The sequence below is a fragment of the Larus michahellis genome, chromosome 4 (genome assembly GCF_964199755.1).
Source record: "Larus michahellis chromosome 4, bLarMic1.1, whole genome shotgun sequence".
NCBI lineage: Eukaryota > Metazoa > Chordata > Aves > Charadriiformes > Laridae > Larus > Larus michahellis.
Genome location: NC_133899.1, coordinates 30,319,559 through 30,339,661, shown reverse-complemented (window position 1 = coordinate 30,339,661; position 20,103 = coordinate 30,319,559). Strand labels below are relative to the sequence as shown.

At 40.4% G+C, this 20,103-nt stretch overlaps 1 protein-coding gene across 15 annotated transcripts; it reads left to right on the top strand.

Annotated features, from left to right (window-relative positions):
• The first annotated feature begins 511 nt into the window (after positions 1–511).
• Positions 512–18,807, top strand: WDR89 (WD repeat domain 89). Of its 15 annotated transcripts, none has more exons than XM_074583734.1 (6): positions 577–724; positions 1,157–1,240; positions 1,928–1,992; positions 10,609–10,697; positions 11,680–11,717; positions 17,153–18,807. In XM_074583734.1, exon 6 carries the CDS (start codon positions 17,184–17,186, stop codon positions 18,381–18,383), a length of 1,200 nt encoding a protein of 399 aa, XP_074439835.1. In that variant the 5' UTR covers positions 577–724; positions 1,157–1,240; positions 1,928–1,992; positions 10,609–10,697; positions 11,680–11,717; positions 17,153–17,183; the 3' UTR covers positions 18,384–18,807. The 15 variants fall into 15 exon arrangements, with proteins under 15 accessions (XP_074439831.1, XP_074439830.1, XP_074439836.1 ...); XM_074583743.1 differs by lacking the exon at positions 11,680–11,717 and having other exon boundaries at positions 17,153–18,131; positions 18,211–18,346; XM_074583729.1 differs by lacking the exon at positions 11,680–11,717 and having other exon boundaries at positions 523–724.
• The last annotated feature ends 1,296 nt before the right edge of the window (positions 18,808–20,103 follow it).

Sequence of the window (20,103 nt, the reverse complement as noted above, 5' to 3'; positions counted from 1 at the left end):
CTGTTTGTTTTGCTAGTCTTCTGGGTTACTCTTTTGAACTCTGCTCTGTCGAACGTGAGACCATTTTCTTTGCGAGCTTCCCAAGGACGGTGACAAACCAACCACAGCGATGCCTGAAAGCGGGCACGGCTCCAGCCGTGAGGCCCTGCTCGGGCCTCCATCGGCAGCCCGGGCTCCGCGGCGGAAGATGCAGAGTCCGCGGCCTGGAAACCCCCTGGACCCGCGGCCCAGCAGGGCGCCCCTCCGCGGTTGGGCCAGGCAGCGCCGGCCGCCCCTTCCCCCTCACGAACCGTTAATGGCGGCCGCGGCTGCCCGCCCTGCGCGGCGGGGAAGGCCCCCCCCGCTGCCATGGCAACGGCGCGCCCCGCCCCCTCCGCCACCGCCTGCACCAATCCCCTTCCTCTGCGTCGCTTCCTTCCCCCGCCGCCAAGGAGGGAAGATGGCTGCGGACGATGCGGCCGGAGTAGCCAATGGGGTGGCTGGGGAGGCTCCGGGGGCGGGGCTTACAGGGGGCGGAGCGGCACGCACGCGGCGGCCGTGGTCGGCTGTGGTGCGCGGCGGGGCGGGAGGGGGCGGCTCTGAGGGGCTGGGACCCCCGGGGCGGCCGGGCCGGGGTATGGACTCCTGAGGGGCCCGGACCCCGGTAAGCATTCCCCGGGGGAGCCGGCCGGGGTTAGGATCCCCGGAGTGGTTAGGGTACGGACCCCCGGGCAGCTGGGCCGGGGTAAGGATCCCCCGCGAGCAGGGCGGTATTTGCCGTGTGGGCGTTGCTGTGGGGAGGGCGAAGCGGGGGTTGCCTGTGAGGGAGATCATCTCTGTGGAGGCGGGGGGGGGTGTCCTCTGTGGAAGGTTGTTGTGGGAGGGGAGGGGTCCCCTCTGTTGAGGCTGGCGGGCGTGGGGGGGGCTGCTCCTGTGCGTTTGGCCGGGGTTGCCCCTGTGGGGTTTGTGGTTGGGGAGGATGCGGGTTACCCGCGGCTGGTGATTTAGGTTGGGAGGGTAGCTGCCCAGAGGTGCCCCTGTCCTGACCCTGAAGCTGCTTCTGTGCACCGGCTTTGGACATCTCTTGATGTATGTACTGCCCTGTGCGGTTGGGAGGAGAAAAGGAGGGGCTCCTGAATTTTCGTTCCCTCACCGCTAACTTTTCTTTTTCCCTTAGGAAACTGATGCATCTCTTGCTTTGCTGATAGTGATGCTGTCTGTGTCGCCGGTAAAGTGTGAATAAAAGCACTGGATTTACACTGTGAGTTTATCCTGTGACTCAGTGAAGCCTGGAAGCTTAGAAAGACTAACTGTGCTCTCAAAGCACTCTGAACGGGGGGTGGAGGGCTGGTGGAGGGTTGACACTGACCTGGTCACCCTTTCCAGCTTTGATGCTCTGTATGGGAGAGAGTGGGCTAGAGTTGAGCCTGGCATGAGAACTGGGTCAATGTATTGCTAATTTGGGCAGGCCCATCTGATTAGAGTTGTGACTGGCCAGTCATGTACTGTCAAAGTTAAAGTCAGGACCTGTATTGGCAGATAAAATATGTTTATTAAGAAGTTATGCTGGTAAGTACCAGCTGACCTCATCTAGGTTTGGTGAAGATGGGGATATTTTTTAATAATAGTAACAGTCTAAAACAAATGAACAAAAAAAATCTGGAAAAAGTCAGAAGGAGAAATAGAAGTTTTGTTTGGTTGTTTTATTCCCCTGGGAAAAAGTGGAAAGAAACTTTTTTATGTCTTGGGAAGTTAGGGAAACTACTGCCAAAAGTGTAATACATATATCCTTAAATGATGTTTTAAATAACCAACAGGTATTTCAAATACGCTGTGTTGGAAAATTAACTTTTTCCTATGAACTATGGAGAGTGGAATTTTCAATGCTGTGTTATGTTAAGGATTCATATTAGTTACAATTGTATAACTGCAAATTAATTTTCCCTAGAAATGTGTTATATATTCAGAAGAATGCAAAAACACAAGATGTTTTCTTAGTGTACTGGTTTTTGGGTAAGTGAAACCTTTATTCCCAGCACTAAGCTATGCTAAAGCTTTTTTTTTCCACAATATTTTAAATGGGTTTCCTGTTTGAGAGGAATCATGAAATTTGGTGAAGTGTGTGTGCAGAGCAGCTCCTATAAGATAACTGTCATTGCCAACAGAGTAACTGAGGTTTCTGTTAATGTGTATCCCAAGGATTGCTTTTTAGGTGCTAGTTTTACATAGCGCTTGTCTAAGGTTTACATGTTGGTTTCTGTTTGCTTAGGTTAAAGACTAGGGTAGTTATTTGCATTTTCTTGCAAATGTCTTTTTGTGAGGGCAAGGAACAACCCTGTAGGGAGAGTGGGCCTAGGACTCCTCAGCAGCCTCTGCATACATAGGCAGTGACATGGGACCTCGCTTTTCTTGTGTGTTCTCAGGCTTTCTGGAAAAAATTTTCTTCCTTGTTGCCCCATAATAGTTCTGCTGGGCATGGGATGATCACCCATCATTTTAAATACCTTGAGTACAAGATGTTTTGGTTTGGTTTTTTTTTAATTTTTTTTTTTTAATTTTCTTTCTCTACATCAGTCTTGAGGACAAGGATCCTTTGCTGGCTGGCCCTAGGGTCTGGTCTGTACCTGACTGTGTGGGAGATCTCGTGTAAAACCAGACTGCTGTCATTATGTGCTGCCAGCACTTCCCAGCTGGGTTCTGCAGCTTTGACGTGCTTGTACTGCGACTGTACAAATAATGTGATTTCTGAGCTTTTCTGAAAAAAATCAAAGCAGAATGAAATCAGCAGTACCATGCTGATTAGCTGTGTTGATGTAAAGTTCCCCATGCAGACTTCTAGGGCTTGGTTTTAATTGGTGGGTGAAAAGACATCTTCTGTGTGGGTCAGCCTCTCCTGTGTGATAAGTCTGTTAGGGGGTTTCATACCAGACATTTAAAAAGAAACTTGTGAATTGGAGACTTGGCAAGGCAAATTTTTGGAGATGAGTGTGCTTTGTGACTTGCAAGTAATTTAGGTGCAAGATGGACAATGGAGGATATAAAGGCAGGAAAAGAGCATGTTGCCTATAGCCATGTGGGGTTAGGAAGTTCAACTTCAAACATGCTTTTACCCTCTTCAGACTTTAGCCTGACACACTGTCCACTTCTCCCTTAGCTTTTCCCCTTCTCGTGTTCCTGTACTGTCTCTTCCTTTAGCAGAAGTCTTAAATAAATTCTTGCTGGTGCATTGTCCTCTCTTATTTCCTCCTGACATGTCCTTTTCCTTCCCCTTTCTTCCCCTCAAAGCTGCCCTCTGATTGTCCTCTTCTTCCTGCTTGCAGCTGTTGAAGCCCCGGGAAAGGACAGCTCTACTGCAGCACTCCTGTGCCTACCAACCAAGCAGAGTTGGTGCTGGTTCACATCTGGCAGAAGCATGTTTTGTTAATTTGTGGGGCTGGTGCAATCAGCATGTAGATATGGGACACATTCAGTGCAATGTGTAAAGAAATTTAGAGCATTTAATTTAGGGTTGGTTGGTTAGTTAAATAGAAGTGGATGGAGCTTAGTGCATGGACGTGAACAACCAGACTGTGTTCTATTAGCTTCTAAAATAAATGGGAGGGATTGTGAAATTGTATATAGAAGATTGTTTCTTTGGTAGATAAAGCTTTAGACTGGGAGTGAAGGATGTCTGATGCTGAAATCTTCCGATTAAATTTCAGTGGTTTGGATGAACGGTTTCTGTGATGTATTTTTGCCTTAGCTGATACTTTGATGAAAGTTTCAACAAAATCTTTTAGTAAGTCTTTTAGTGAGAACAAAGCAGGGGATGGGGGTGGACTGCTCACTAGAGAAAGCAAGTCAATCTATAGCACTGAAAAAATCATGCTAAAATCACAAGACAAATACTAAGAAATTTCATTAGGCTGTTCTGAAGGTCCCAACATATAATGTGTTTTCTGTTGTGTTCCTAGACACTACAAGATATTCAAGTGTTTTCAACAATCAGAATATTTTGTAAGTAATGGCAGGAAGCAAATATCGTCCATCTGTCCATTTTAACAAGTTCACATTAATATTTTCTTGGAAACTCTTCAACTTGTTATGTTTCTTTTCTGTTTTGTTATCCAGGTGTTTCTATTGCATTATCTAGTCTTATCTCCTTTGCAAGACAAACCATCTGTACTGTTGTTTATGCCCTTTGTAGACTGGACATAAATTTATCTCACCATTTGACATTAATCTGAAGGCATTTCTTGCAGACTGTTAATATTCTCAGATTTTTATTGTTATTTTTATTACAGTATTTGTGGTGTTGAAAATGTTTTGAGATGACCTTAATGGTTTGTTTCAGACTGAAAGTTGCAACAGATAGAGGAATGAAAATATTTTAATACCTCTTGTCCCTATTGTTTTGCTCTTTGAGACTTGTTTTATGTAAGACTTCACCATGGCCTTATAAGGGCACTTGTTGTTTTTCTTTAATTCCTAGTTTTCCAGCTAATGAAAACAATGAAAAATCAAAACTAACAGTTTCTGGAACTCCTTCATTTAATATAATAACTGAATCTTACCTGTGTAAAAACAGATGCATTAAAACACTCACAGTTCTTATGCTGGATTAAACTAACACAATTCAAAAAAAATCAGCTTTAAAGTAGAATTACTTTTTTTCTTATATTGTGCTTGTGTATAGCAGTAATTCAATTTGAAAATGCTGAGCACCTTTCTTGCAATTTCACTTTGTTTTTAGATGGATGAGTGAACATATTGTTGATACCTTTAGACACTGCTGATGTTTTTTTTTTTTTTTATTCTTCAGCGGAATCGTCATCTTTTTTGTTTGTTTTTTTTTTGAAGTTGATCTGCAACTTTTCACTTCCACTTTTTCTGCAGCTAGCCATAACTACTGTGATTTTTCTTTTTTCCCATGCCTGTTATTTCTAGGCAAAACTATTACTCAACTTCCCATTAAAAGTAAGATGTAAAAGTGCTGTACAATTGGTAAGCAGTTAAATTGGTGAAATGATAACCCAGCGTTTAACTAAAATTAGCAAATTGCTTGCTAGATGGAGTTACATGCCGGCAGTACCTGGAATAGGAAACTTCAGATGCTGATTACTTTTCAATAATTTGAGGATCTTTTAGTAATAAGCACGTGTGTATGTTTGTTGCTATGGGAATGACTGAGAGAGCTGGAATTAAGTGTTATTATTCCTTTGTGGAAGCAGAAGGGACAAGCAGATGGTTGTAAAAGCAAAAATTCTTGTTCAGAAACATACAGCTCTTTTACTAGCAAACCTGACTTACTTGAGTTTTGCTTATGGTTTCTGGAGGGTTTTTTTTGAGGTAAGTGAAATTGATTTTAGTTTACTCAATATCTGTCAATATATCTAAGGAAGTACATGACAGTTTTGAAAGGGGGAAGAATAGATTTAAGGAAAAATTAATTCTAGTGGTTTTATGTCTTAGGTAACTATTACCATGTATGTGTATTGAATGTTCCTGCTTCACGAGTGTTCGTTGGAGCCAGATGTGAGTGTAACAGATTGAGAAAGGAAAGGGTTTTTAGTTGTTGGATTTGGTTTTTTTCCTCCCTGTTCCCTGGGAAAATTTAGTGATGGATTTTAGTGATGGGTGTTTCTTGACACTTGCTGGATGCTTAAAGAGGAAATGCAAATGCACAAAAGTCAGTTGTTCCTTGTATGCTTCTGTGTGTGTTGCATGGAAATATGAGAGTCGCATCTTGCATTGTCATGAAGTCTGAAAGATCAAAAGCTCTGAACTGAATTCACAAAAATGAGACTTTAAAAAAGAGGGTGTAACTTACTTCTCTTTGACAAATCAGAAAGAAAAAGTTGCAATGTAGTTAATTTGTTGGGTTTTTTTTTTTCTTCTCTAGTGTTTGGTGCTAGAGAGTTCTAGGTGAAGGCTGTGATTTTTGATTAATAGTCTGATTTGAGGATCTGAGGCAAAACTTTTAAAAGGAAGGGAAAATTGCTGGTGCCTTAATGATGCCCTTTGCAGTACTTCAGGCTTATTTCCTATGCCTTCCTCTCTAAATTAAGTTTTTGTTTCCTTGAATGCCACTCTGTTAAGAAGACAGCTTATCGTTACTGATTAAAATTAGCTGAGCAGTATATAGATGTACTAAAAAGGAGTAAGCACTCTCCTTAATTGCGTGGTCAAAATCTGTGACTCTGCAGCTCCTCAAAGAGTGATTGAGCTGCTCGTCAGTGGTGGTCATTAGTGACATCAAGCGGGCTGAGTGTGAAATAGCAGCTTCTGCCCATCGGACACCTCGGGACTTCCAACTGTTGGCTGAGATTGCCTTAGCGCAGGTGTTCTCAGCGACGCTGATGTCGTGTTTGTGCTGCTCTGAGAGATGCGGGACAAAAAGTATTCAGTTCTGCGTTGCAGTGACTGATAGACGTTCAGACTTGAGAGGGAGGCATTGCATTTTTCCATGCAACAGTCTTTGCAAAAAAATGTGGCTGTTTGGAGGGGCACACGCTCAAGTCCTTAGACTTTTATCCTGACAGTTTCAGAGGCACGGGGAGAGGAAGCCACCTTAAGCTGGAAGTTGCATTTTTGTCTATGCACATATGTACCCTCTTAGTACTGCTTCTGAAACTATGCAGTCAGCTAATGTTGTGTCTTCACAGAATGATAGGGGTTGGAAGGGACCTCTGGAGATCATCTAGTACAACCCCCCTGTCTTGCTATTGTCTGGCAATGTGGTGTCTTCCAGAAAGAAATGATGAGCCAGCTTATCTTGTAGTTGCTTGTTTTTCAGTCTGCCTTCCTATTTGTGTTCTTTGCTGGGCAAAGGCAGTTGTGGGTGCCAGGCTGTTGAGGTTGTTAAAGTAGATGAAGATGGTCAAAGTTTTTGCCCCCGCTGTTCTAATTGGAAACTATTTTGAAAGATAAACTTTTTCATTTCTGCTCTAAATTTTATTTGTGGTCAGTTTATCCTCTTAAACTGTTGTGCCAGTATTGTTCTTGAGTAGCTCCCCTCCCTCCTCAGCATTTATTCCTTTGATGTATTTGTAGATAGTAATCGTATCCCTTCTCAGTCTCTGTCTTTGCCAAGCTATACAAGGCAAAGCATCCCAGCTACTTCTTGTAAGATAAACAGTCCATTCCCTGGATCATCTGGCCCGTCCTCATCTGCACTTGATTATGATTGTGTTATCAAGAGATTGGCTTCAGCAAAGAGCCCTGCTGGCAACCTGCTATGACCCTGTGAATATGGATTGACTAAAGCATTGACAACAAACATGGCTTGAGAGCAGGGTTACTAAAATGCATGAAGCTCTTGACTTTGCTTTTTATCCTTGTCTTCTTTTGGGGCGACACTGTCTACCAAAGATGTTGGAAAGGTCTTTGTGGATCTCAGAAAAATAAATTTCCCACCCAGGTTTTAGGGATTCGTGGGTGCTAACAAAAGAGTATAGTTTTTGTTGTGATTTGCCAGCAGGGATTGTCTGTGTTGCTGCATACAGTAGGTCTCTTGATCAGAAAGTGGTAGGTAATAATACCTACATACTTGCTCTTTCATCCTTCCCTTTTTGTGATTCTGTTTCCTATGACTGAGTCCTAAATCACTCTCATACTGGAAAAGCAGTTGAACATGAACTTCCAGTGCAGTATGGTGGAAAATCACTGTACGCCTCGCTGTTATAAAAAGGGAAAAAATGATTTATTTTTTTTTTATCTATGTATGGCATTGGTAAAGCTAGTACTGGAGTGCTGCATATGGTTCAAGTGTAAAGGCTGTCTAAAGGCTCTTGAAAACAAAGAGCTGAAGAGAGTGCCTTGTCTTGGTACAGTGTTCACGTACTTGATGCCTTAGCATCTTTAATGGAGACTGAAAAGTAAATTCTCTTGAACAGGATAGAGTCAACATAGCTGTAAACTCCTGTATTTCAGCCTCTTCCATCCTACTGTTGTCACTTTGATGACATCTTTTCCTTTTGTCTGCTACAAAGCACTGAAAATTGAGTTTAGGGCATGATAAGGACTCAGTAGAGCCTCCAGCTGCCAGGCTGTGCACAAAGAGCATGTTTTGGAAACAGATAGTCTGTGAACTGTCATGGGCACGCAAGAATCTCCAGTTTCTCCTGTTGCTTTGATACTGGAAAGGGTCTGATAAATTACCTTGACATGGGTGATGTTCTGGATTAGCTAAATATCAAAAAGGGATATTGTAGGATGTGACTAGTGAAGATACCTTTGTGATCTGCATGTTCTTGGGGAAGGAAATGAGGAAAATCAGAAGTCGTTTCCCCTGCTTAGGCCTGACAGATGTTTGTGCTCGTGCAATACATCTGGAACTGCAGAGAATTGCTTAGGCAGTGATGTTAGCGTAGTATTAAAAATTGCCAAGCACCTGAATGTTGTGTTCGTAAAATCTTGGTGCCACATCTGCACATGTAGGAGAATATCTTAGCAGTTCACCAGCAATATCCCTAGTGAAGGTGAGAACTGTAGTAGCTGATTTAAGCATGGTTTTTTAAGAAAAGAGTTTTGAAAACATAATAGTTTTGTGTGCTGTAGAATGAGCTCTGGTAATGAAGTGTACTTAAGCTAAATTACTGTTGTGAAAGAATTTCTAAAATATTCTGGTAAATAAAACATTTTATCTCATTATAGGTATTTTGGCAACAATATGTGGTAGTAGGAGCTATTTTTTTCTGCTGTAGCTAAGTTTCTTTATATCCTTTTATTACAGTTGCTGCTAAATTTAGGCTGAAATTTCTGAGGCTTCCTGTGGTGTAGAAACAAATTCTTTGGACGAATTTCAGCAAAATTTCTTAATATTTGGGAAGAATCTTCTTATTTATTTTCAGAGTTTTTTTATACGATGATATTGGTATCAATTGGCAATGTCTAAATTGAAGGAAATAAACGGTGTTATTTTGGAGTCAGTAATTATTCATGCAGCTGCATAAGTAATTTTTTCCTTTCACCTTTCTCTGTAGGGTGGATCATTAGGGTTGTCCATTCATGTGTTGGTTTTGTTCAGCTTAAAATGGCCCTGAATATCATCTTGGAGTCCTTTCTTGTAATCCCAAACTTGAAAGGACATCGAAGCAGTTCTTGATTGTGGAATTTGCAGATGCATTGTGGTGTTACTGTGACTTTTGCATTTTATCTTGTAGTGTAGATGTTCAGAACAAGACTTTTTCTTTCGAAAGGCTGCTGCTGACTGTACTTACTAATGATTGATTACACAAGTATTACAATTTAGGCAAATACTGTCTTTGTTTCAGTGATTAAGAAAGTAAAGAGTGAATGTTGCAGCTTGCTGGGAATTACTTAGTAAACTATTCTGCCAGAATCAGGACTCGTGTTTGTAGGCCAGGGTCTTGTTCAAATCCACTTGGATGAATAGCTTTATTTCTCCTTATCCGTGAGATATGACCATCTTGGTGCATAGCTCTAGTGCCAAGTCAAACAGCCAGCTGTTTGACCTTTAACAAAAGAAAATGCTGTTAGTGAGGAGGCGTGTGAGGAATAGTTCAGAGAAAGGTATGAACCTTCTCTTAACTGATCATGGTTATATTGAGGGAATGTGAATGGAGAAAAACTTAATGCTACGCGCAGGAGAATGTTGTACCCTCCATGTTTGACTTCCAGCAGTTGATGGCTGTACGTAATTGAGAGACTGATTAGTTCTGTATCTTCTTTCCTATGTTTGTGGTTACAAAAAGTAATGTCAATATGGTGTCTACAGTGGGAGGTGCTCACAAGAGAAAGGAAATGACTTTTCTGTGGTCAGTGTGGTCTGATAAGCACAAATGCAGAAGGCTGAGACTTGGATTCTCTTCAAGTTTTGCAAGGGGTTGGCTGAATAGCTGTGGTTATATTACAGACAGACAGCAGGACACAAAGGTGTTCTGAAGCTGTGAGTTATCTAGCATCTGCTGGAGTTGGGAGCATTGATGTTTGCATGGCACTTGGACGGTGAAGTCTTCTGGAGCTGCTGACACCCATCGTCCACCTTCCGTTCCTCTTGGGGTTGTTAACCTAGATCCTGGGTCCCATCATAGGAGGAGGCGGTTGATAGAGAAAGAGTGAGTGTCGCAGAACTGGCTGTGACTTCCAGATGCCTAGCCTTCTTTTAGAAGGTGACCTAGATGCCTCGCCTCATATGTTGTTAGCATGCTGGGCTGGAGTACAGGTTAGGCACTGTTTGTGCCTAGGAGGAGAGGGGAGAAGGGAGGAGCAGCAGGCACAAACCTCACATTTGACCCCCGTCCCAGAGACTTGCTCCAGAGCAAAAGTCAAGGCTCGGTGCTAGGACAGTTTTCCTTGCAGCTCTTGCCTGTTCTGTAGAATCCACCTGAGGATGCAGTTTGTTGTTTACATGTTCAGGTGATATAAGGGTGCAATTTAGGCATAGATTAGCTTTTGCAGAGGGTTTTAAATACGGTATTCTTTACAAAACTAAAGGAGAATATATAGAATTTAGAAGATAAGTGTCCCTATTACAATATCTCTTTCTGTAATTTGACCTTTGCCTGAGAATCTTTGAGATCTGCCTTTACAAAACAGGATTTCTTTTGCTGCAGCTACTGTCAGCTTTATCTGAGAATAGCCATGAGAGTAAAATTGAGCATCTCTTATCCTCTTATAACTTCGCAGTTTCCTTTATTGGATGACCACCTCAACACCTGGATGCAATAACGTCCTCTACCTGGTGAGGTCACTACTAGGAAACCTCCCCCTCACAAGTAAGTTCTCAGTTAGATCCAGTTGCTTGTGTCAGTGTGATTTTGGTGACAGAGAGCTTACTTTGCTGCTCCTTTGTTAGTAGGTCTGTGCCACTAGCATGGAATTGAATGAAAAGAGAAGACTGAAAAAGGAAAATTCTCAAACATGTTTGAAATGACGTTTGACACAGCTTCTTGGAGTACTTAGAAACTATGTTACATGTTAGGGTCTCCTAAATTGTTCTAGAGAAGGTATTTTAGCTATCTGAGCATCAGATTTTAATAATTTTGACTTAAACTTGAAGCCGAAATTAGTAATTTGAGCATTTTTATAGTTTTGTATGGTGTTTTCTGCTTTATATGAATTTTTTTAATTGTACATTGGATTGTTCTACACTTAGATTTTTCTTATGATGGCTTGTCATCTGGGTCTGTTGCAGCTCTTTACCATCTCTTTGGTTCATGAATTTGTATCCATAGGCCTTCAGTTGCTCAAGTCTGAATATTAATTCATTGCAATTTGGACCTGAAGGCATGCCTAAATTTTCTAAATCTTGCCTGCCTCCACCATATTTTCCAGGGTTGGATGCAAAATCAGAATAGGTCTTTCTAGTTAGAATGCAAAATCTTACATCAAAAATATAATTTTAAAAGTTTTATTTTGATGAAAATATTCAATGTATGGTTTTATGATTTATGCATTTAAAACTACACCTGGTCAAATCCAAAAGTTGTTTTTGTGTTCTCTCTCTATGGATATCTGGTATAATATTTAAAACGAGGTTTTGTTTCTGTATTGGCATGAACAACTGCTTATGTCCCCAAAAGATTAGTATACAAAAGTTGTAGTTTCCTTTTTTTTTTTTAAATTATTGAACCCCAAAGCACTGAGCACATGTGACTTTTCCCCTTTATTCTCTCCTAGTTCTGACTCTTAGTTTTTTTCCCTCTAACCAATACTGTTGTTTAAGGCCATTTCCTTGGTTCTCTGTCCCACCTACAGCTCTTCTCTCCATTGCTGAATAGGATTGTACCCCTAAGGTCTGTACTGGTGGGAGGGTAGGAATTGATTTCATGGGAGGCAGACAGTTTGCTAGACCTAATTTTTTTGCTCTTCCCATGGACTTTGCTGTGGCAGTGTTTTATCTTTTTCCTCCTTTCTGCTCTCTTGATACAACATTTCTCTCTGTACTGCAAATGCAAAATTACGTGGAGCTTTTTTTCTTGCTGTGCTTTATGTTTGGAATCTAGATGTAGCTGATTTGGAAGGATGAAATAATTCTCTTGGCAGTTTCCATCTTGTCTCTGCACTTTAGTGTAGCCTGTCGCACATCTTATTCCCTTCCCGCTTGATAGACTAAATGCTATTCTCTTTGCCTTAAAATGTCTTTGTGGGAATGCTGGAGAAACACCTTATTTCTCTGCTTTGGTAAAATAACAAAATCAACTATAGGAGTTTGTATCCTGCAAAAATTATGCATGCCTGATGTGTTTTGTGCTTCCCCTCAGCGCTTAGATCATTTGGCTGATCCATCTTCTGTTGTGAAGTGATGCCAGTGAGGAGAGGTCTCTGAAGGCATTTTGCATTAGTGAAGTGCAGCGTACTAATGTGTTCTCCTCAGCCAACCTTGCGCTTTGCGTTTTTGTTTTAAAATGCAAACCACATGTAATGTCGCATGCATGAATTGCTTTGCACTGCCCAGAGCTCCAGGTTTGTTCTTAGTTTGTTCTTGAACTTTTAATAATTGTGAAAATAAAGGGAGGGTCTGTTTGCATTGTTTATAGTAGGAAAGAACAGTGTAAGATTTCATCTACTGCTGTTCAAATCCCTTGCTATTTTTGGTATTTGACCTCTGTGGAGAAGATTGCCAAAACTACAGGTTGTTTTCATTTTTATTACGTCTTTCTACACTCCTTCTCATAAGTTACTCTTACGTTACTGATTAAGTCTTTGAGGCAAAGTTACATTTCTCCCACATCTTCCACGGTATTTTTCAGAGAGGTACTTTTATGTTTCTATATGTTGTTGAGCTAACATTGCCTTTTGGAAATGAGAACTATGCAATTTGGCAGTATCCTGTGTACACAACTAAAAGGAGAAAGAAAATAACTTATGAATTGCTGGTTTATTTTTTGAAAAACTTTCTGTATTAAAGAGGACCCATGAGCTTGTTGAGACTTTGATGTTCAGAATACTGCACAAAGAGCATAGCAGTATATGCTGAGACAATATGAAATGTTTAGTTTGTGCAGATAAGGTCCTTACCTTTCCTTCCTCTGTCATTGGAAAGGCCTGCTTTCGGCACCCAGGCTGTTTGCTTCTAGTCATTCTGTATGGTTGTTTCTACACTCCACTAGTGAGAAATGCATAACAAAGGCCTCTGAAAATCCTATCCTTCCTCTTGGCATCCCTTCTGTTTCATGTTTTCTGTTCTAAAAATCAAGCTTATTTATTTTCTAAAGGAGCCCTGTAGGATGCCCTGGAGATCAAAATATTTTATGTTATTCGAGAGTACTGTATTTATTCTGAGTTCCCAAGATGTAAGGAGTTTTGAGTGTCCTTCAAGAAGCTGATTGTTTCTGGTAGTTGTGATATCAAGGAGACATGCAGAGGTTGCATATAACTGTGAAGTTAATTCATAGAAAAGATCACATGGATGTCATTCTGGAGGACTGGGTACAATAACATAGAAGTTTCAGGGTTAATTTGTAGAATGTGGCTTTACCTTGTTCAGGGGGTACAGATGCAAATGGAGATGAGAGATGCAGTTGTTACATATGAGGAGTGGTGATCACTGACGATGGGACTGGATTTCTGTTTCAAACACAAGGGACTAGCCACAACCAGACACCTTCAGCCAGATACTTGTGTGTCATCCAAGTGGTGGTGTTTTCCTGGCACCTTAACATCACCTGGATTTTGTCTATGTTGAGACGGTAGATACAGACCGTGGGCCACTGTGAGTTGGAATAAGTGAAGAACCTGAATTTAATTAACTACCTCATGTTCTGAGCAAAGGAGGTGCCTTGGGGAAAAAAGAGTTTTTGGCCAGTGCTACCTCTGCCGTTTCTTTTGAGACTGGAACAGTTCAAAGCAAGCTGTCTGTGCCCTCGAAAGTCTTTGTGTCAGACAGTTTGTCACATTAACATGAGCAGTTTTCCTCATTGATCATAGCAACTGGCAGTTGTGCTATATCCAAATTGTGTCAGGTTTCAAAGATACTGACTTGCCAAAGGATTCCTGGTGACCATAACAAAACAGATACCTGTGTTGTCAAAGGAGTGCTAAAGTAAAAGTGCTTCTCTTCTGCAGTGCAGAGCACCATATGCTTTGCAGGTGGCTGCAGTCCAATGCTTAGTTATCTTCTATTGTGTTTGGAAGACCATTGTTTCCTATTTGTCTCATAAATTTAACACAGATCCTATTCCTGCCATTTAAACTTTCCCATCAAAATACAACAGTGACTTCCCCTTCTGAAAAGGAAGGGCTGGCAGCTACACCCTGAAGTTGAGCATGAATTGTTTATATAACCTTCAATCACAATTTCATAATAGTCTGAAGACTTTCTTACTAGAGCAGACATTTTACTGAGCAAAAACCTGACTGCCATTAAATGCAATTTTAAGGCATCTTAGTTGTTGCAGTGGAAATAGAATTGAAAACTGTACCCTCCAGCTTCCTAATGATATAAATTGTACATCTATCTGGAAACATGAACAGCATTTTCTGGTATTTCAGAATAGCTGTAGCCGTGTCATTCGGGGGTAAAAGCTTAAGAGCTATCTTGGGCTAATTTTATTTCCCAGAAAATATTATTAAATCTGAATGACCATGCTTTTGCAGACTGGCTTTTTACAACTTCTGGGTACTTCTAGAGTTCCTTCACGCTCACCTCCCCATCAGTAAAAGCTCTGACATGACTGTTGTAGAAACTGCTCATTGAATAATATTTTCTATCAAAGTCAGTAATATTTAAACAACTGCAGCTTGCTTTCCAAATGGATGACATTTGTCAGGAACATGTCTGTTTGAGTTTACTTGGCCTTTTGAGTATAAAAAATCTGAATATTTAGAGCCTGAAATTCAGGTCAGTCTGGAAAACTACATTTTTCTTACAAAAGTTTACAGAGAGAGCCCAATTTTTTCAGTAACCATAGCACTACAGGATAGCTGGTTTATAAAAACTCCTTTCTCCACCTTCAAGCATGTGTTTTTGAAATAGTATTTAAATAGAAGCTTCCATTGTAATTCTTCAGTAAATTGGATTAAGTAGAAGTTGTCCTTATTAATAATATTAAATTATTTTATTTCTTAAATTTAAATTAATAATTTGCATGGGAGTTTAATAGTTTTGTGTTTGAGCAGTGTAGCAAGCAGTGTTTGAGAACAGTCTGCTTTATGTAATAGTTCTAGTAAAACCTTGTTCCATTTGAGGACATACCCAGAAAAGTAAGTAAGGAGCAAGTTCTGTGGGTAGGGTTGTACACAGGCTAATGCCAGCAAACATGTTGAACTACTCTTTAGAGGGGAAAGGAGTTTCCACAGGATGTCTGCGTCTTATGGCAAAAATTACTTGTAGATGTGCTCTGAAAGGTTGCTTTGATGTAGAAGATTAACCTGGGGACCTCATTGTCAGGATATTAGTGAGGAAAATAGCTTAGTGAGATTATTTGTGACTTGGGAATTAAGCTTTTATAAGTGTCCCTACCTAAGCTGTTTTTTAAGAATTTGCTTGTTTGTCATATGGCATCATGAATATTTGTATGTACCAAATAGGAGGAGGGAAAGCAAAACCCTGAAACTACAAACAACACCAAGAAGGAAAAAAAAAAAAAAGCAGAATGCAGTTTCGTCATGGCAACTTTTCCTTTGTTGCTGGTCTCTCATGAACCATTAAAATAGTTACCCCCAAACAAGTAATGCCTGGAAACTTACTCATTCCATCCCTAAAAATACAGCCTGAAGAATTTGCAGAAAAATTATGATGGGACAGCTGGGAAGGCATGAGAATATTTTCTTGCATTCTGTGTCTGCCTGATTTTTATTTAATTTCTGTTTGGATTTTTTCAAAAAGGGTCCTTTCACGCATGTGGTAACTAGGATTGGGTGCTGGCCTAGTCCATAAGGAAATAAGGAGATTTTTGACGACTGCTTTACCCTTATTTGCATTACCTGAAATATCTGTACCAGTAAGAAGTCACTGGAGTGTTGTCCCCCTAGAACCTGCTGTGATTCCTTCAGTGTTTGGGTTTTTTTAAACACAGAAGAGTAGTCTAATTGAACGTGTAATTTTAACAGAAGTCATTCATGTGGATGTTTATGCTCACTTAACGCACCCCACGTACATTTTAATTTTCAAAATGGTTGTAGTTCGTGAAGTCACGAAACCGTGTATTTTTTATGATGGCAAATATCTCTTTTAAATTTAAATGCTTCAGTAGTTTTTCTGACTCTAAATTGATGAAAGCCTTTACTGCAATTACAGAATTGAATTTTCCTTTGTGTTATAAAGGAGAGAATTCTTTTTTTTTTTTTAAGAAGTGAATCTATGTGTGTGTATATATGTATCTATTTTTTAGAAGTGAATCTATGCGTAAGAGGAATGAAAGAATGTTGTTTAATTTGGTTTTGCTTGGTAAAATTTGAATTTTTGTACCTCACTGAAATAGTATGGGTTTCTAGAAAGGTTCAGTAGTGCCAGAGAAAAATTGCCTCTGAAGGGAAGATTTTTACAGTTGCACTAAGAGCCAGTGTTGTGTGGTTTTATAGGAGGCTCAAAAAACATTTAGGTTCTTAGGAGTATTGACGAAAAAGGCAAAGGTGCTTAATTCCAGTGAATTTCACTGATGTCATGTAGCCTGTTTAGGTGGTCCGTGGTATGCTGACAGGTGTTTATGTGCATCATTGGGCACCTAAATACTTGTAAATTTTATCTCATCTAGCCACTGCAGACTCTAGTTGTACATAATTTTGGTCTTGTTCTCTGCCCACCCTTTGCATATCCTCCAGCAGAAAAGTTTACCTAGGAAGTCTCCGCAGTTGTACTGATGCAACTGTTTGTGGGCTGTGCCTCCTAGCAACTTTTTAGAACAAAAATTATTCCTCCAGGTAGTGGTAATGACTTCATTTTCTTTCCGCTTGTGGAGAACATCACTTTACTGTTTACTTCATAAGAATAATAAAGCAAATTTAGCTAAGTGACTTTCACAGGATTCACAGACAGACTATTTAATCTTTTAAGGGGATTATATGAGGTAGTGCTTACAGTCACAAGAGACTGAACCCCTTAACTCGGGGAGCCCTTTCCGGTTCTCTGTTTCTGTAAATGAAGTTGTAGTGGGTAGGACATCAGGATAATTGAATTTTGATTACATGTGTTACCTCTGTGCAAGATGCTTTTTCATATATATTTTTAAAGCTGATATTATTTCAAAATGTTAAAATTAAAACTCATCTCGGATTTTATTTATTACAGGTTTCTGACAACGTTAGGAACAGCATTTGAGATGACTGCAGTGGAGAAGATTGAGGAGCAGCTTGCTAGTCTGCGCATAGCAAAACGTTCTATGCTAAGTGAGGAACCTGCTTACTTACTGGATATAGACGTTTCCAAACCTGCTCAGTCTGAAAACAGTTGCTTTGTGGCAGTTTCGTGTTCCAATAAGTCAATTAGGGTATATAACAGGGAAACATTAAACTTCCTGCGGGAGTACAGTAGCCATCCTGGGATACTTAACGGAGTCAGATTTGCACACGCGTGTGACAACGTAGTGTTTTCAGCATGCAGTGACGGTACAGTAAAATGTTGGGATATTCGTTTAGCAACTCAGAAACCTGTGCAGATATTTAGTGGTTATCCTTCCAACGTTTTCATTAGTTTTGATATCAACCGCAATGATCTCATAATTTGTGCTGGAACAGAAAAAGTTGAAAAGGACGTGTTTCTGGTGTTTTGGGATGCAAGAGGCATTACAAACTGTGCCAGCGCAACTAAAGAACCCTTGGGAGTCTATTCTGAAAGTCACAATGATGATATCACTAAAATTTGTTTTCATCCTATTGAACCCAATTTGGTAGTTTCTGGGTCAACTGATGGGTTGGTTAATGTGTTTGACATTGACAAGGATAATGAAGATGATGCTTTGATATCAACTTGCAATTCAGATTCATCAGTAAGTTTTATCGGCTGGTCTGGGAAAGATTATAAACAGGTCTACTGCATAACACACGATGAGGGATTTTGTTGGTGGGACATTGCTCAGTTAGATACTGAAGAACCAATAACACTATTGCATGTTCTAGATGTCAGAGATGCAGTCTGCGTTGAAAATGACAGCTTACATTACCTGGTAGGTGGCTTGTACCACGAAAAGGCAGACAAACTCTTTCTTCTTGGGGGAACGTCCACAGGAAACATTCACCTAATCAGCTGTGGCACTGATGGACTGAGTCTGGTGGGTACCCTTTGTGGAGGACACTCTGCCACTGTTCGCTCCTTCTGCTGGAACCTGACAGATGAGTCTCTGTTGACAGGTGGAGAGGATGCTCAGCTGTTGCTATGGAAACCTGGAGCTGTGGAAAGGTCCCTCGCAAAGAAAGCATCTATGAAGATTGCTTCTTCCGTGCAGAAGAGAGTAAGAGTTCACAACAGCTCCTCAAAAGCAGGAAAAAGTAAAATTCTGAAAGTGGGAATCTCTACTGCATAGAGTTTTCCTGGTGTTTAATCTCTCAGGCAGTACTTGGCTGTGCTTTGTTTGGAGGTATTCTGTGGAAAGAACTACGATGCTTGAATTCTACCTGGGAATTATTTCAGCCATCAGATGAATGCTTTTTTTTTTTTTTTTTAAAGTCGCTAATATTAATCAACAAAAAGTAAACGTTTGCTCTCAAGAGTTCTTGAACAATAGATCTTAAATCATATTATATAAAAATGTTTCTGTGTTTGTTTAATGTCTCAGCCAACATTTTTAATGTGTAATATAGGCCTCTGGCTTGCATAATTTGTTACCTTCCACTGAAATTCCCTGGCACGTTTTAAAAGCTTTTGTATTTTGTGCTGTATTTTGCTTTCTTTACAGAGAACTTAATGAAATTGCTCAATATATTAAAAGATTTTATGTCACATCTTAATGCCCGGGGGAATTAGTTCTTGATGAAAGAGAAAGTAAGTACTGTTTTGCACTGTCATATCACTGGTTTATAACAAGCTCATAAAGAAGCAGTTGATGGAGCCATATTTTTCATAGCAAAGATATGAATGTATTAAACAGGAACACATGATTCCAAGCAGCCAATCTTTAAGTGTATGAGAACTGTTGAACTGACATTATTTAGGGCATATTTCCTGCATGAAAATACCCAAGAATCATGCAAGCAGCTTCATTCTCTCCTGGTAAATGCGTCTCAGGGGCGTGCACCTGGAAGACTGGGGAGATCGTCAGTGGGTTAAATTCCGAATCCTGCATTTGAAATAAGCTAGTATCACATGCTAAGTGGCGATGTTACAAACCAAAAATGAAATACTGCCTTCTGAGATGGTAGTTACGGAGTAACCGACCAATTTGAGGAGACTTTAACAAAGCCTTTTAGAGGTTAGTGTGTGTCCGTTAAGAAATGTTTCTCTCTGCAGAGAAGGTTTTATGCTTAGACATCTCTCTAGGACAGATATGTTTTAGTATTCCATCAAATACCTATTAAGTGGTGCAAAAATTGCCCCGTACTTTTGAAACAGTTGAGTCTCTATGCTTATTCTGCTCCACTGGCAGGCTACAATCTCTGCTTGTGGCTCTGCACACACAATTACCTTCAGCCTTCTGAGGACCATTGCAGTCAAGTGGTGGTTGGCAATTATGCCGTAGTTAACATATGTGGACTACAACCGAAAACAGCACAAGAGTATTTAAGAATTGCTTTGTTATAGAATAGTTGGCAAAGGAATTAAGAGAGATTTGGTTTTATTTTTTCACGTGAGGGTGGGTAGATAATTCTTTCAAAACAAGTTTTGAATGTCAAGTTTAGAGGATTAGCCTGGAGTTCAAAAACAGTTTCCAAAGTGCAGAAGATACCTCTAGTATATGGTTACAGCTGTGCTGAAGACATCTTCATCATCTCTGGAAAGAAATCCTGTTCAACCAGAAGTATCGAATTTCCACATGGTATGTTTACAAACTGTCAATGTCCTTCAGCCACAACTATGCATCCCTAGTTGTTTTGGGTCTTTTTGGTGATAATTAAGATGATTCACTTGCTTTTGTTCAAGATTTATTCTCCCAGGCCACTAGTCACTGCCTGTTTTTGTGGAATTCACAGTTTTGTAATTGCATTGACCAAAAGCTTCAGACCCCTCTGAATTCACCCTAATGCCCTCATGGGTCTGACTTGGTTCAGTATCTGTAGTTGGGGGTGGGGACCTAAAGGATTATTTCG